At 39.5% G+C, this 18,734-nt stretch overlaps 2 protein-coding genes across 3 annotated transcripts in view; one reads left to right on the top strand and one right to left on the bottom strand.

The window, feature by feature from the left end:
• Nucleotides 1-18,734, bottom strand: part of LOC134208733 (uncharacterized) — a 351,319-nt gene that overhangs the window by 67,258 nt on the left and 265,327 nt on the right. Inside the window, exon 1 of one of the 2 annotated variants that reach the window (XM_062684590.1) lies at nucleotides 5,303-5,330. The exons of the other annotated variant lie outside the window; for it this stretch is intronic. Coding sequence (XP_062540574.1) covers nucleotides 5,303-5,315 — 13 coding nt within the window. The 5' untranslated portion in view covers nucleotides 5,316-5,330. Of the gene's footprint in view, nucleotides 1-5,302; nucleotides 5,331-18,734 lie in introns of those variants that run through there. 2 annotated transcript variants of the gene reach the window in all.
• LOC134214810 (leucine-rich repeat-containing protein 7-like) lies at nucleotides 1,336-2,529 on the top strand. The gene is made up of 2 exons (XM_062694110.1): nucleotides 1,336-1,376; nucleotides 1,445-2,529. Exon 2 carries the CDS (start codon nucleotides 1,561-1,563, stop codon nucleotides 2,527-2,529), a length of 969 nt encoding a protein of 322 aa, XP_062550094.1. The 5' UTR covers nucleotides 1,336-1,376; nucleotides 1,445-1,560.

The following is an 18,734-nucleotide window of genomic DNA, read 5'->3' as shown; positions in this document are numbered from 1 at the left end:
AACGACCCTTCCAGCCTAGTGACCCTTTCGGCCAAATGACCCATTCGACCAAATAACCTTTTAGGCCAAATGACCCTTTCAGCCAAACGACCCTGTCGGCCAAATGACTTTCGGCCAGATGGGTTTCGGCCTAATGGCTTGTTCGGCCTAGTAGCATTCGGCTAAATGACCCTTCTTCTTACGTTATGCCAAATATCCCAGACCCATGAATATCATGACAGTTTAAAAGGCCGACGGAGGTCCTTCGTAGCTTAGTTGGCTACCATACTGAGAGTCGTGGGTTCGAGTCCCATCGAAGGAAAGTGGTTACCTCCAATACATTTTTTCTAATTAAAATCTTCCACATAATGTACATATTCACATCGGAGTTTCTCAGAACATTGCAAATTAATGGCCGTATCGGCCCGAAAAATAGGCAACTAACTTTGTTTCACTCTTTGTCCGTTATATCGAATGAATAAGAACAATAAACATGTTTGTCAAAATTAATCTACCCAATTAGAGCATTGCCATAGAAGTGTCGAAAATTGTCAGAATGTAGGGCAATTACAAAAAAAAAATTTAAAAAATTATGTACATTTTTCCATTAGTCAAGGACTCGCAATTTTTAATGTCAAATTAAGAAAATAAATCTGAATTTTCTGTAATTAAGTAAACTTACTCCAAATAAATACAAATAATGAAGAAATAAATAAAAATACGCAATAAAAGGAGCGAGCAGTTTTTTCCAAGGATGACGTTTTGATTTTAATTTTTGTTTCCAATTGTGTTGGATTTTTCACTATTTTGAACCTCTATTCACATTTGTATTACGGAAAATTTGTGTGTATATGGAATAAAAAGTTTCTAATTATCATTGTATTTAGTGTATTCATATTTTTAATTCTATCTGTTCAAAACTTTGATTTTTTAAGCAAATTAGCCAATGTATCTTTCAATGTATTTGATAAATTCTGGTATGGTCTGTTATATATTTTTTTTCTTTTTTCAATTTTTTATCGGGAATTTATTTTGCTGCTCAATATTGAAGTGATGTTATCAAATTTGAATTAGCCTTCGTCTAGGTTCAGTTCCGAGCTTATACTTGATGCATTCAAAACTTTTCAATGGTGATCATTAAAATGATATTAACTAGGCTTGTAAATCGATGTTTTGCGAGTGATACTTGATGAATTAGTAATCTGCTCTGAACGACGCAGACACCAGTCAATGATCCAATACTTCATTCGTCACATGAACTTGTATTTGCGACTGTAACTCTTGTCAGGTAGCTAAGCTAAGACAGCCGTTGGTAATATTTTTCTTCATTTATAGATTACTGCTACTACTTTACAGCAGGTTGGCGTTGAGCTACGCTTACCGTTGTGCTAAACAAGGTAAGGTATTAATTGTATTATGTTTAAGTGTTTTCACGGACTATCAATAGAACTCTATTACTCCGCAGGACAAATTTGTACGTGGAAACCTAACAAGTCGGAATGCATTCTATCATATGCAAATCCAGAAGCAGAGGAAATATCTATTCAAGATTTTACTTTGGATGGGTCATCTCCGCTACAGATGCCAATAGATTACGCACCAAGAATAGGCCTTCATCTGCAAAACGTAACCATCATAAACTCAACGCCCCATACTTTCGAACTGCTTGAACCCAACGTCGTTGAGATGCATCTGACAAACTGTACAGCGTCAAAAGTATTCTTGAATCCCTTCGTGAGCGAATTGGTGATTGAGGATAGCAATGTTTCTGAGGTTATTCCGCACAGTATGAACCAGGACGAGATTTTTAGCCTTGAGGAAATACATTGCTACGGAACTCAGATTTCTTCTATTCCATGTAACATAAGCAGACTGATTAAGCTACAGAGAATAATATTTATACAAGCGCAACTTAAGACAATGGATTTTTCTATGATGAACAACCTGAATGATCTAAGACAAATTTTATTTGACGATTGTTCCATCGTAGAAGTGATGAGCAACGAAACGGTAGAATTACCGAAGCTTGTTGATTTGAACTTATCCAATAATCAAATTTCACACATCGATACGAAAAGATGGAACACACCCAACCTTCGACACCTTACTCTGGATAACAACCAACTGAGTCAGTTTCCTTATGTGAAACATTTCCCCCAATTGATTTCCATTAATCTTAACTTCAATCGTATTTCAAGCATCAATATGGAAGATGTGTCCGATATGAATCATTTGGTGTTGCTGTTTCTACAGAGCAACCAGATAGTACAGCTGGAAGCGTTTCAACCGATTCGACTTCCAAGGCTTGCAAGTATTCGGATTGACCAGAATCAGCTTCAGCATCTAGACATCAGCAAGTGGGATATGAGTAGTTTGACTTTATTCTACGTCAATGACAACCAACTGGACAGGATTGTAGGCTTCGAAGTACTTGCTGATAGTTTGTTGGAATTCAACGGCACCAACAACCCATGGAATTGTGTTTGGGCACTCTCCAACATGGGTAACTTTTATGGGAGTATTCGAATGGAGTGGGCGAAATATTGTTAGAAAGTAAGAAGGATTCTGTTTATGTGATTGTTGAAGGTTATTAGCACTGGAAATACAGCAGAGCTAGTTTTGTTTCTTATGTGTCCATGATTGTATATCACCTATGCCAAAGTTCAACAAGCAGATTCATTACTTGTCACTAGTAATTGAAACTGAAAACCAATACAAAACTCATACCAGTTTGACATTTTCCTAGTTGAACGCTGTTTACAAAAAAAAATCTCATTAGATTGAGGATTTGCTCACAATAATTGGTAAGTAATAATCACCTTTTTTCAATTTTTTACTATTAAATTATTTGAGCAGATTGGGCAGTTCTTTGTACATCACCTGAAAATTTCACCCTTTTGGCTAAATTGAATATTTAAAAAAATTATAGTCGTTTGACTTTTCAACTATTCCAATTGAGTGACTATTGGTCTCGTTTCAAAGCACACCTGAATAACATTGCGCCAACAGATTCACGTTCGGTGACGTGGCGCCTATTATTTCCATTCCCATTGGAAACTCTTTTCTACAGTAGTTATTATTGATAAATTTCCTTGGTCGTATTCACTTGATAGATCAAGAGAAATTTAATAATCCTCCAGTTACATCACATTAGAAACGCCATCAGTCCGTCAACCAGACGCATAGACCACCTCCATCTCAAATGTACTGCGGCGGAACACCGTCAATTATGAACCGCTCAAGTGTCCGCACGTTTCAATTTGACAGAATCTGACAGATTTCCACTCACTGAACACTGGCTGTCCCGCGTGCTCTCCCTTGGCCATAGCACGCACAAATCAGTCACTTTCACCGATAGATAATTGCGTGGGCTGCAGTGCAGCATCTCACCCACGCAAGTATCTTTCGAGTCACATCGCGCTGCAAAGGGCCGCACGGCTCTCGCTCGAAGGGCCAATGGGGAACCAATTGATTGCACTTGGAACGCATTTATGCGTTTCTTGGCCCTGTTGGCTGCTGGCGGCACAACAGCAGCTGCCGCTTTGTTGCCAAACATTCTTCGACTTAATCGATCATAAACCGGCAGTCGGCGCTCTGCGTACGCCAGTCTTCGTCATCATCGTCGTAATCCACCGCAAACGCGGTCTTATGGATCGTGGATCCCTCTTGGGAGTTATAGCCTCAGCGACACGCGCACTGTAACCACCGCCGGCCTATAAATTTCTACTTTTACAGCCTTTTAATCGACTCCTCTCCAGGGGCCACCACAACGTACCCCATTGACTTCAGATTACAATTCAATCTCTGATCGTTGCGGCAACTAGCCAGCCAGTCAGTCAGTGTCTAATCTAATTTGGTAGTGCACAGACACCCAAAGGGTCGAAAACATTAAAGCGGTCATGGAATAGTTCCTGGTTAAGGTGTACCACAAATCGGTTTTACATGAATCAATACAATGTTTGATCTTGCGCTTCCATATTCATGTTATTTGGAAACCTAACCGAATATAATCTCGATTCGATCATTTTTTTCTGTCTCGCAGTAAAAATAAATGATTTTTATTTTTTGTGTCTCTTGTCGTGGGCCGTACTCCATTCAATTGCACCATTTAGTTACTTTACAGATAGGTATTTTGACCTCAACAAGATTATCTTCAGTGGCCCTTACTTAAATCGACTTACGGGTACGACGAATTCCTAATTCTAGGTCACGGTAATTTTTCATTGTGCACATAAAATATTCATTTTTTTCTGTGACTCATAACACAATCGAAAACTTCGGCAACATCAGCTTCATTCTAATCGCACACTCATCTCGCACCGGCAACTAATCCCCCAAAGTCGCTCAATCCCCAAACCCCAATCAAGCTCGAATGAGTCAATTCAAAGTGCTGCACCAATCAGTCGGTGCACGCGTATTTGGTTCGAAAGTGATCCAATTCAGTCCGGGTACGGGGTAATCAAAACAGACTTTAATTGAAAATTTATTAGTCGGATTACATTCGCCTCTGCTGGCTGCCCGGAAAGTAAGCGTGACCACATGTCACCGCCGACGGCGCGGCACCGATTTGACTACGCCAAAAGAGCCAAACAGCTCCGGGCAGTCGGTGCAGCAGGGAAGACTTAGAAGGGTGTATTGCTTTCGTTATGCCATTCAAGATGATGGGTTAATCTATAATTCATTAGATAATTCAATTTCACTCACCTAGACTGCAAAGTGGATGAGTTTCTTGATAAAGGGTGCGGTAGAGGAGACGGGGACCCTCAACCGAGTAGGAGTGGGACAGTCGGTCGGTATGGGCCATGTGTTTATTTTGGGACCCATAATGCTTCACTGGCGAGAGGTGGCATCGATTGAGGGTATTCGCTCGACTATGCACTCTAGGCAGTGGGTAAACACCTCAAGTCTTTTGAGGCGTTCGAAAAAGTGGAAGAAGAAAGATGATAATTTAATGCGTTTGCACCGCGCTTCTTACAGTTTCGGGCGTTTCCGTCGCTCGTTTGGCGAGAGTGCATTTTTCTTCGTTGCGATGGGTGATGATGACAGTCATTTGTTTCGGTGTCAGATTCGTTTTCTTCGGACTCATTCAAGTGAAAACCGATGAATAATGAGTTGGATTTTAAATTTTAGGGAAATTTAGATGGACGGATGGGTAGGAGATCCATAATTTGTAAAATATTTAACCTACACTGGGTTCGTGAACAAAGATGATGGCTAACATTATAAGCTTCCAGGTAAAACTGCGGAAATACCAACCAATGAACAGTCCGATGAATAGTAAACCACGGTAAACGCTTATTTAGAGATGAATTATAATATTTACCCAAACTTGACATTCAGTTTAAATAGCATGCATACCTGAAATGAGAGAAAATAAGAATAGTTTATAGATATGTGCTTCATAATTTGGAAAACAGTTAAATGGAAATAATGCTTGAGCTCTAAAAAGGGAATGCAATGAACTTCAACCAATTTCAATAAACCTTCTTCGACAGCTACACAACTAAAAATTGACTTCCCGCAACCGACTTCAAGGCAAGGTCTACATTTTGAAGGTACATTACATTCAAATGTAAAAATCTCCTGGTGACTGCTTCTGTGATCATCCGACAAATTCTTTGCAAAATGGTCTATACAGTATGAAATAGGGCACGTTCAACTCTTTGCACATGTAACCCCGATGAACTGATGAAAATGTTTGCAAAAAGCCTGCGAAACAGTTTGGTTTTATCTATAAACGAGCAGCTTATTCATTGAAGATCAAAGCTTTCATGAGTATGTATTAGAGTGGTCATTTTTTCAAATCAATGGCTTTTCGAAACCATTCTGGGTCCCAAACAACTGTGCAGAATTTGTAAAAATTGTATATTGAATTTTTAGTTCTAGAGGTTCCAGTTCATCGTAAACCAAGGGGTACATTGTGTTAAAGCATAACCCGAAGGATGTCGAAAAACTTTACTCGAGGTAAGAAAATTATTTTGAGCTTTTTAGTGGAATGTTTTCACCTGTCATAAGACGAGTTTATACAATCCCATTGAATTCCACCACTTAATTGTATCTTGACTTTTGAGGTCGAAATACGTATCTGTCAAGATACAATTAAGTGGTGGAATTCAATGGGATTGTATAAACTCGTCTTATGACAGGTTTGCTCGAGGATTGCTTGTTCAAACCTGGTTCAAACCATATGCAAAAATATCGATTATACTCCCTGAACTGCCGAACTACATGGACCAATAATTTAACTGAGTGTTATTTCAAAACTATTTATCTTATCATCAAGGGCCCTCCTTAGCCGTGCGGTAGGATGCGCGGCTACAAAGCAAGACCATGCTGAAGGTGGCTGGGTTCGATTCCCGGTGCCGGTCTAGATAATTTTCGGATTGGAAATTATCTCGACTTCCCTGGGCATACAAGTATCATCGTGTTAGCCTCATGATATACGAATGCAAAAATGGTAACTTGGCTTAGAATGCTGAATGAACACTAAGCTGCGAGGCGACAATGTCCCAGTGGGAGGATGCAATGCCAATGAAGAAGAAGATCTTATCATCAATTGTCAGCTAAAAAATCAGGTGGCGGTGTTCTGGTAGCCATTTCTACAATATTTAACTCTGATGTAAAATGTAAAATTTGAGCAAGTATGGGTTAAACAACAATGGCCAACGAAATTCGTATTTTTGCATCTGTAGGAGGAGATCCCCCAGTGCCGGACACATAAGCCATTCAACGAAAAACTCTCTAATTATCCAGATTATGTATACTTGTATACCATTAGCATTAGCATTTAGCAGTTCGCACAAATTCGTAGGTGGTACAAGCCAAGAATATTGTACGAGAGTAGCATCACTTACCACAGGTATTGATTTGGGACTAATCACTAACTCTTAGATGGAAGCAATGTACTCTCCAATAGTCGAGATCTGTCCTGGCCACGTCCTTGCGAATGCTGAGGAATGGGAAGGATGGTTTGTTGGATACCTACTTAAGAAAGATGCAGAGAACTCTTCGACCTCTCATAGGTGTCATGGGAGGTTTTGGGATTATGTGGAAGGTTATAACAGTAGGAATAGTTTTGGTAGAACGTGAAACACATAAAGAGCTAAGATAGAAATACATAGTAGGAAAGGGACGAGCCTGGAATTGAACCCACGACCTCCTACTTATAAGGCAGAAGCGATAGCCACTAGACCACCGAGCTCGTCCTTATGTTTACTTGTATACCATATACACGAAATATGATCATTGATGATTCATACAAACTCTATTTGATCATTTGAACACGTTTTTCGACGATGTATTTTGATGATGAATTTTGGTGAAATGTTCAAATTTGACCAAGTTCCTGTTACATAAGTAGAAACATTATTTGGATTAGTAATATTTCTCACATCCTACTCCCAATTCCCTCCATTTTCAATTACATCTTCAATTTTTGTTTTTGCTTATTTCTGTGGATTTCTGATACGTTAGCAAGGAAGAACAATTGAATTGGAGTAAGTTTAACAAAACAAAACTATTTGATCACATGAAAAAACTCACTGTCCGGACCCGGGGGACAGCTACCGGATACAGAAATTGATATTGCACCATAGATACATTATATATCTAACAAACCATGATCGCCATTTGATATATGACTACCAGGGTTTGCAGAAATCGCTCTCAATAGATAACAAACAAAGATAAAAGAGAGGCAAAAACTGTTCCGAATCAGAACAAGCCATGATAACAAGTGTATCAAACTTGTATACAAGTGCGAAAAAACAGAATTGGATAGGCAGCCCCCACAGAAAAATGCTGATTCTCGCTGTGTTTTCGCTCATTTCGTGTTGGTTACTACACAGCCGTGCGGTAAGACGCGCGGCTACAAAGCAAGACCATGCTGAGGGTGGCTGGGTTCGATTCCCGGTGCCGGTCTAGGCAATTTTCGGATTGGAAATTGTCTCGACTTCCCTGGGCATAAAAGTATCATCGTGTTAGCCTCATGATATACGAATGCAAAAATGGTAACTTGGCTTAGAAACCTCGCAGTTAATAACTGTGGAAGTGCTTAATGAACACTAAGCTGCGAGGCGGCTCTGTCCCCCAGTGTGGGAATGTAATGCCAATAAGAAGAAGAACTACACAGCTGTGCAGAACAAGGTGAAATGCATCATCAGAGCCAGTGCTCCCCACATTTGAAGCTTTCTAAAAGAAATTTATCATGGGGTATAGCCTCCCGAATCAACTTTCGAAAAAAGTCTCTCGTAGGATGCGTATATGTATACAGAGATGATAAGTGAGACACTTGCTCATTCTCATTAGGATTCAATCCCTGATGACTACTATTGACCATCTCGACATAATCAGAATGCATTATTGTAGATTCAAACCTTCTAAAATAAGGCGAAACATCAACATTTTTGACAGTTTTGTTCAATTTCAAATTTTGTACAAAGTTTACATCATGAGGACCTGATATTTCAAGCAGGTAAAGGACTTTTCAATAGCTTTCTACATAAGGCGATGGAGGGATCTCTGCAAGTGTTGTTTTTAGAAGTGTCCGACATTGGGAGGTGTCCGGTGCTAGGGGATCTCCCCCTATACTTTCCTCCAAACAATGCCCGTTGAGAAATATATATTAAATTGTTTGCTTCTCCTAAACACATTTTGTCAAACCTACTTCCAGAAGCTACGTGCCAGTTTGCGAGAGGCGTTTCCACCATTTCCAAGAGACGTTGCAACGACGTTCTCCGTATTGTCGGAAATTTTCAGGATTTGTTCATATACGTAAAATAAGACATTTTCTAGATTTTCAGATGTTTTCATGGAGGGAAGTGGGGATAAAACAAGTCTTGAAAAATTAATTTAAAAAAAATTACCAAATCGAAAAATATGCAATAACTCGTCCGATTTTGTTCAAATTTTGTAAGCTTTTTCTACCTAATTAGCACTTTATACCAAGTGGTTTACATGGTTATAAAACCTTTTACTTTCGGATAAAATGCAATTTATCGAAAAAAAATACAAAAGAGCTACGAAGAGCTTTCATTTGGTATATATTTCAAGAGCGCCAACTCAAGAACAACCAGGAAAATTAGAATTTTTTGCGGCATTGTTTTTTTAAGCCAGTTCTCGAAAATTGTGACCCTTTATGTTTTGATGTTTTCCGGTTCAATAGTCATAGTTTGTTTGACTACGTAGAAAAAAAATTATGGCAAAATTTCAGGATTTTTCAATGGGGTAAACCCTTTAAGGTGATTATAGAATGAAGCCCGTGGTGAATTTCAAATTCACCACACGTTTATCGACATACATTTTAATAAGCCCAAATCTGGCGGAATAGTTTTCGTACAGTGCCGAAAATCAAATTATGATTGTTCAGCATAATTAAGCAAACGATCTACCATTATTTCAGCCCCATACGCGTTATGGTTCTTTCATCTCATGCGCTTGAAAAAATATTGGAAAAGCACGTGGTTTACAAAAGGCCGATTTTCTGGCTTCATTCTATAATCACCTTAAAAATAAATGTCAAAAATTAATCCATTTTTTTAGGTCAGTTGTGGCAGAAAATACACAATTATAAAAACACAATTTCTTCATCCTTCTAATTCATCTAAATTTACAACATCCACGTACTTCCGTCTTAACTTGTAACTTATTCAGCGTTTCCTTATCAAAATGGAATACGTATCTCTTGGTTCAAATTAATCGTGATAACACTTACCAATCTTACCATTTTGATAAGAAAACAATAAATACATTTTCAAGTAGAGAAGGGAATACCTACGTCATGAGGGAAATCTCAACTCATTTTTATTATATAGAAGATTCATAAATTTGATAATTTCAAATATCGCCACTGGCGAAATTTCTTTGATTGTTTTGAGAACTAAATGTGTATTAATATTCATCACCGTTGCAATACTATGTCATACATTTTATGCTAAGCTGAGCCAATAAATGTGAGCGCGCAACAAGCGTTGCTTAGCTCCGGATTTAATTTCCGCTCGAAACATTCGTTTCGAAAGAGCAACAAAGGGTGTGGTGAATATTAGATCACGGAGGTGGCAAAAATTAAATTAAAATACATGCACCTTAAACGGGATGTTTCTATGAAATTAGTTTTATCTCATAATTCCGAAATCTACATTCAGTAGATTTAGATATTAGATTAGAATATTTTGCATTTTGCGACAATTTGCGTGACAAACGTGGCACGAAAAATGCTTGGTAAAGCGTATCATTGGTACTTCGCGTACCTGAAGGAAGAAAATTGACCCCATCTCGCGGTCCTTAGGCTCTTACGCAGCAACTCCTATCCCTACCTCCCCGTGGTACTGGCCGGCACACTCGAGCTGGGAAAAGCTTTCATAGTAATGGGCGATATGCAAAGGCGTGTGATCGGGTGGTTACCGATCAAGGAGAGAATGTGCAGGATGAGGATCAAAGGCCGGTTCTTCAACTTCAGCATAATCAACGTCCATAGCCCACACTCCGGAAGCACTGATGATGATAAGGACGCATTCTACGCGCAGCTGGAACGTGAGTACGACAGCCGCCCAAGCCACGACGTCAAAATCATCATAGGAGGTTTGAACGCTCAGGTTGGCCAAGAGGAGGAGTTTAGACTAGAAATACTAGAATAAGAGATCGGCGAAGACGCCATCTTGTTTCCAATCGAACCGTCAAAAGCGATTCCATTTCGACTTGTTTACTTTTTGCATCCATAAGAAGCAAGCAAAAAGTTCAAGTGCTGCCAGTATTATTTTCACGATTTCATGCATTTCCATACGTTGCCATTTCGACAGTTTTTCACTCCGCCGGTCTCTGGTTATAGGGTTGCTAGTTTAGACTATTGGGAAGTTCAGCGCTCACCGGCTGACGAATGAAAACGGCCTACGACTAATTGATTTCGCCGCCTCCAAGAATATGGCCATTCGCAGCACCTACTTCCAACACAGCCTCCCGTACCGGTACACCTGGAGATCACCACTGCAGACAGAATCACAAATCGGCCACGTTCTGATTGATGGACGGCACTTCTCCGACATTATCGACGTCAGGACATATCGTGGCGCTAACATCGACTCTGACCACTATCTGGTGATGGTTAAACTGCGCCCAAAACTATCCGTCATCAACAATGTTCGGTACCGACGACCGCTGAGTTCATCAAGATGGTCCCGGAAAAGCTAGCCACTTGCCTGCACAAATTGATAGTCAGAATCTGGGAAACTGAACAGCTACCGGAGGAGTGGAAGAAAGGGGTTATATGCCCCATCTACAAGAAAGGCGACACGCTGGAGTGTGAGAACTTTTGAGCGATCACCATCCTTAATGCCGCCTACAAAATGACCAAAGTGACGTCTGTCACCAGTACTGAATAAGTTTGTGAGAGATTATTAAGCCGGCTTCGTTGACAAACGCCGCTCGACAACGGACCAGACCTTTATGGGCCAAACACAATTGATACGTTTGCGTGCGTTTTGACAGTTTTCTCATGGGAAAACTGTCAAAACGCACGCAAACGTATCAATTGTGTTTAGCCCATTACTGTACGGCAAATCCTTCAAAAATGCCGTGAACCATCTGTTCGTTGATTTCAAGACGGCATACGACAGCATAGACCGCGTAGAGCTATGGAAAATTATGGACGAATCGCGCCGGGGACTAAGACTTTCGTGCCTATTGTTCAACATTGCGCTAGAAGGTGTCAAAGGCAAAGTACATGATTGTGGGTGGAACCGAGCGCGACAGGGCCCGCCTGAGAAGCAGTGTTACACAGCAAATAATTTTTAAAATTCAACAACGTGTAAAATTGCAGCTTATCCCATCAAACGGATTAACATATGATATTCTATTAAATTTGATTGAATTTTACAAGCAAGCACCGTTTACATTCATTTCGATTTAAAAGAATAGTGAGATCGATTGAATGTTACTTTTATTTGCATGCTCCAAATATGTGCATGAAAATACATTTAAAATCACAACATATTTTTATCTGTGTACGATAGACGGGGATATCTTCGAGGGGGTCGAGGAATTCGTCTACCTCGGATCCTTGCTAACGGCTGATAACAATGTTAGTCGTGAAATACGAAGGCGCATCATACGGGCCTACTACGGGCTCCAGAGGAACCTGCGGTTAAAAAAGATTTGCCACCGCACCAAATGTGTCATGTACAAGACGCTAATAAGACCGGTTGTCCTCTACGGACATGAAACATGGACAATGCTTGAGGAGGACTTGCAAGCACTCGGAGTATTCGAGAGACGGGTGCTTAGGACCATCTTTGGCGGTGTGCAAAAAGACGGTGTGTGGCAGCGAAGAATGAACCACTAGTTCGCCCAGCTCTACGGCGAACCAAGTATCCAGAAGGTAGCTAAAGCCGGAAGGGTACGATGGGCAGGACATGTTGCAAGAATGCCGGACAGCAACCCTGCAACGATGGTGTTCGCTTCCAATCCGGCAGGTACGAGACGGCGTGGAGCGCAGCGAGCGAGATGGGGAGACCAGGTGCAAAACTACTTGGCGAGCGTGGGGCGTATTCGAGAATGGAGAGATGCGGCCTCGAACCGTGTATTGTGGCGTCAAATTGTTGATTCAGTGTTATCTGTTTAGATGTGGACTAAAAAAATGAATGAACAACATTTGCTCACTAGAAGAATGCTCTGCATCTTTCTAAAATGCACAAATAAGGGAACTGCTTCTGGATTTCATCTCATGGCTCCGATGTTTATCTCATCAAAAACAAAGCAATGGAAAGGAACTTGATTTGTTTCCCATGTTTACAAAAAGAAGCGACGAAATTAGTGCCGTATTTCTTTGTTCCGTGATGAGATGAATATATGTTCAGTGAGATGGAGATCGGAACGTTTTCCCTATTTCAGATTGCGTTTCAGTTTGACAGGTATAAAGAAATATTTTTTTCTTTCTCATACAAAAAATTGCACCAAAAGGCTATCATTTCCTTCCAAATTCGACCTTTTTATAGGAGCTTCGGAGACCCACAGCCTTATATACAATCAGCTCGACGATTTGCTAGGAGAGGAAATTTAGTTTGACACTCATAGTTATAAGAGACCGAGGAATGCTCTGCATCTCAGTGAGCGTCACGGAAAAGGAATCGTTGGTTAGTTGAAAAGATAATTCAAGTGAAGCCACCTTGGTAAGCGATTAAATATTAATTGTAAAAGAAGTTATTTTGAAAACTTTAAGACGAAAACGGTGTTTCAAATCAATCCAACGCAAAATCATGTGCTTTGTTTAGTAAGCTCCAACAATACCATCGGTTCTACACTAAATAATTTTATGCTCATCGAAGTAGACATTTGTTATTTCACTTCGTGTTCCCCGCACCAGCTGGCGTGACCAGCATCAACACTATCGATCACACACTCATAAATTTCTGCTCTGCGAGTCAGAATTGCGTTTTCCCGGACTAACTGCAAGGAAGTGACTAGCAGCAACACGATCGATATTGTGCAAATAGTCAAAAACTATCACAACTATTACAAAATTTAAATTTAGATCTTGGCGGCTGTATGTAGGGGGAGATCCCCCAGCGCCGGACACCTCCCAACACCGGACACTTCTCAAAACGACACTTGCAGAGGTCTTTCCACCATCTAGTGTAGTGCAAAGGAAAGCTATTTCTGAGTCCTTTACCTGCAGGGAAAATTAGATCTCAAGGTTGAAAGCTTTGTTCAAAAATTTAATTTGAAAAAATATGCTCAATATTTTATTGTTTTACCTTACTTTAGCAGGTTTGAATCAACAAGAACAAATTCGATCTAAAGCATTCTAATCATGTAGAGATTGTCAATATAAGCCATATTTTGAATAATGATCATGATTTGTTAGATATATCATGTAATTATGTTGCAAAATCAATTTCGTCAATCCAGCTATCCGGACAGTGAGATTCTTATGTAAGCAAATTTTGTTCCCAAACTGGCAACAAACAGAAGACAGTACTTCCGCAAATTTGAACAGATCCTTTATTGGTTTCTAGGATACGTTAAATTTTCCCTGTAGGGTTAAAAGTATTCATTTTAATACAATTACAAGCTCCCTGTCTTTAATAATAATTCTTTTACAACGTCTTTTTATGCTACTCACGTTTAGTGTCTTTTACAATGTCCCGTTATATCCGGAAAGCGGTCCTGTACGGTACGTATGTGATATCTGCCTGTTGTATTTATGTTTATTTTTTAAAGACTCATTAATAATTAGGGCTAAGAGTTCATTACCTTAGTGTAAGCCTGCAGGGATTTGGTAGGTCTATCACGCACTGCGTCACAATCTTCGATAATCGATCTGCGATTTAAATTTATTACTATTTAGTTTTAAGCCGTTTGATATCACTTGCTTTCAAATTCTATTACCTTCAATTCACACCAATATTCTCACCGCTGTTACCTCTGTGCAATGTTCGTACTATTAACAACTAATAAGGATAAATTAAGTATTAGATTTAAGTTTAGAATCCAGAATTCATAATAATTTTAAACTGCTCATAAAGATAATCTAATAATCGATGCCTATTCATTCGCTCATCATCAGTTTGTTTTGTTCCGTTTTCTGCGGTTCCTCATATAGCATAACTACGATAACTGCTGAGCGTACAGTGACGCTGACTAATACTAAAGACACACTGGTGGTACAAGGACCGTGGTATACCACGGTTATATACCCTAGTACATATTGTACCATGGTTTTCTACGTTGTACCAGCATGGTACAAGGCGACACACCTGTGGTACAACTTGTACCATGGTACGAATACCATCAGTGTGTCATTAGTATAATAGTGGGGGCATAGTATATAATGTACACGGAAAGTCCAATTGGATTTATATTTTTGTCATACATACATTACTGCTAATCGATGACAAAGGCGCGTACGCAAATGGCGTAACAGTCATGTTTACATCTGTTTTGTTAAACTTACCTCAACTCAATTGCTTGTCTCACTAAGGTATCAGGAAACCACAGAAATAAGTAGAACGAAAATTTAAAGAAGGCATTGAGAAAGGAGGGAATTTGGAGTAGGTTGTAACACTTTTAATATCCACAACTGAAAGCAAGTGAAAAATATTGCTATTCTAAATCTAATACTCATATAATAACAACTTGATGATATTTGAACATGATGCAATAGTTAGATTTTTGTTAAATGGCTTATGTGTCCGCCACTGGGGGATCTCCCCCTATATTCCGATGATTTGCCAATAATTGGCTGTCGTGTGGAGTATCTTCAGACTTGTGACCTTTTTATTCTTACTTTTAGGTAGAATTCAATTTGTTGTTTGCGCGTAAAATGTGTATGTACTCATGAAAAAAATGGGATAGAATAGTTAAAGATATTTTTCGTTTTCTTTTAGATACCTATTTCTAACAAAACACTGAAGACGTTTTATAGATAAAAACTTAATGAGTCGACACTCAGAATGGGATTATGTAGTAAGCGTTAATACAAAAATTTGTATAACATTAAAGTATTGAAAACAGCTTTATGCTTTTGTTCAGCGGCGCAGCCAAAATTTTTACGAGATGGTATGGTTTAAGTTTGAATTTGTTTCGAAATTCCGCGGAATTCCGTTAAATTTCGTAAGCTAGTTTTTTCTAGCGAATTTTTTGTAATTTTACGAAACGAAACGAAATCAAGCAATCAGATTTCGCCATGCTCAAGTTCCGCGAAATTCCGCGCAATTTCGTTTCAAACCACCTGAAACGAGTTTTTTGAAATACCGCATATGTTTAACGATGGTCCTTAAAGGTTTAAAAAAGGTTTTTAAATATTTCTTCACATACTATATGTTGCGTAGAAACAGTTTTCATTAAAAAATATTTTTAGCCGCCCATTTGTATGAGAATTCCCCATAGTGCAATGGAAAGCCGAAACCCGTGCTTTATTTGTTCGAAAATATGTTGAAGTGCATATCGGCTGTTGCTGTTTTGCGTCACTTTTACTTTGTAAAGTACACAAAACGGGGTAAAAGAATAACGGTGATACTAGACACAATACATTTATCTGAAACGTCGGATGAAAACATAGAACACCATTTTTGGTCCCTAGAGACTTCCAAAATTGTTTAAAAAAATATATTTTACGTTATATGACATTCACAATTCAACCATAATGTTGGAATGTAAGTCACGTTCTCGCGTCGCCGATTCATAGAAAAGTAATGTATATTATACTTATTTTGTAGTGGGTCCACTATTAGTAAATAACCCCTTTTTCACTATGAAGTGATGGTCTGCAAAAAAATGATATTATCATCCAATAAATGCAGTAATACTGATTTGTATTTATAGCTTTGCTCCAAGAACACTTGCTTGGAGTGTCACAATCAGCGTTGACCATCGTCACTTGTCGGGGCGTGTCGCTTCTCTCACTTTGCTCGGGGCGAAAGTTATACGACCTCTAGGGGAGAACAGTTCAGAACGCACCCACGGAGCAAAATGGCCCCACTCATATTTTTTTTTATCTGAACGAATGTTACAATTACAATCCTATATTAGTTATTCATTATCGAGCTGCATTGGAAAAATTTAGCAACATCCCTTCATTTTTACTTGAATTTTACGATTTGCGATTCTTTCACTCCACCCGTAAGTTTTTCGTTCAATCCATTAAATAATCAACTATGCGTTCACCATTATTTCACAGGCAAATGAGTCATTTTACACCACCTTTCGGGCATATTGCCCTAGGCCCATTAAAAACATATTTCAAATGCGTTATAACGTCACAAGAACCAAGTCGTTTTGAAAAGGAGATCGTAAAATGTAGCTGGATTTGTAAACTTTGCATCTGCACGTTGGAATGGTTTTATTTGTGTTATTTTATTCTTGTTTTTATTTGTGAAAACATCGAAGAAGCTTAAGGGATGCACTTTGGACTGTTCCCCCGACCCATGGCAGACTACAGCCAGCCAGTGGTCGATAAATACGCATAAAAAATACTGCTTACGACCCCCAGCCAACGAAGAGGACTCACCAGCAATCATCCTCATTGTCGACCATAAAATTGGATATCTTATCAATTGATTCCCTTCTCATCCATCAAGATCCGTAGACGGTTCATCGCGCGCCGGTTGGCATGGTTTGTTCGTTTAAATGACCAAAGCGTCCGAAGTCGATGCATCTCTTGTTCGATCTAATGTTTTAAACATCTTCCCCCCGAGCGAGCCCCAACCGCGCTTCGGCTCGGACCACCACCGGGAACCGTTTCGAATCTGAAGCTCTGAGTTGACGGATGTCGAGTCATTTCCATTTACGATGATTCCAGCAGTGCACTCTCTTTGTCTTGCTTTTATCTATCGGTCGTAAGCCTGTCGTGTTCTTCGCCGGTCGGAGCATTCTGTGCTCTGTCAATCTTTTGGGTTCTCATCTCATAGAGGAAGCTCAGCGAAGCAAAAAGATGCTGATTGTAGAAGTGGCGGTTCCATAAATGATTGTTTTGCTCCGATGAGAAAGGTTTACAATTGTGGCGGATTGCCATCATCGCACGAGCATCAGGGTCGCTGATACAAATAAGGAAGTCGCGTAATAAATTTTGATCCAGATACGGCGGAACAAAGTAACTGTCGATTGGATTTGAATGGGTTGTTATTCTGAGAATAATGTTCGTCAAACAACCAAAAACGATCATTTTTGAAAACTCAGATAAAAGCTATTAATAATTTAGATAATCTAATAAATTGTAAATATTTATTTTATTTTTACATTTTTAACTAGAAAAATACATTTGTGGAAATTTAAAAGAATTTATTCGAGAAATTATTTTCAAAAGCAAACTATTTTTAGCGATTTAAGATTTAATATGCAACCATGGTTTGAAGAGAAAATTATTGTTAAAGCATTGCTTAGAGGAACTTTTGTACCAGTCGCAATTTTATTATTTAGAACTACTTCATAATCAAGCGCTGGAATTAAATGGAATTGTTTTAACTCGCCTTATGACATGTGAATAATTTAAAATTTGTGCTCGCCCAAATATGGCAACCGACCGTTATCGTTGAGTTCATCGCCGTAATCGATAACCGTCTTCAACGGGTTCGTAAAAATTTATGCGACCGGTTTGGGACCGCGGCGCACGCATATATTACATCCCCGACACTGAAACGTCGAGCGAAAATGATGCCGACCTTATTTAATTGGTTCGTCAACTGTCAACGCTCGTCCCAATCGCGGACAACCGTGGCGTTAATTTAGGTTAAGGTTATCTCGATCACGGTCATCTGTGTTTTTCGTTGCTTTCGATCGGTTCGTCGAATGGACTTAAAGTCAATATCCTGTCGATCGACGAACAAGTGAAAAATGCAATAGTTGGTTGCTTCTTTCATCGAATTTGGTGGCCTTGCAATATTATTTTGGGAACAACCGAGTAAGTAAGCAACAACCCGCCTACCTGAAGCATCTTAGTCACATTTTTTTTTGTCTCAGCACCTCCTGGAGGAGCTGAAACTGGTTTCAAGTGATACACGAGAGCGGACATTCGATACCTAACAGTGTGAAGTGCATGCAGTGACATTAGTCGGATGTCGGGGGCAGATGCCGTGTGAAAAAAGTGGTCCCCATGTGAGAGATCACTTGGCCGATTGAAACAGCATGAAGGTCGTCCGCCTCAGAGGTTTAACCTTGACATGGGGAACTGCAGCAAACTACATATCTACTGTACCCGGCATTGACGTTAGGCTGCCCCCCACGATTTGCAACTGCTGGCTATATTTTATTCGATTTTATGAATGCGG

This window comes from Armigeres subalbatus, chromosome 2, assembly GCF_024139115.2.
Source record: "Armigeres subalbatus isolate Guangzhou_Male chromosome 2, GZ_Asu_2, whole genome shotgun sequence".
Lineage (NCBI taxonomy): Eukaryota > Metazoa > Arthropoda > Insecta > Diptera > Culicidae > Armigeres > Armigeres subalbatus.
Note: the sequence above shows the minus strand (reverse complement) of the source record. Positions and strands in the feature narration are given on the sequence as shown.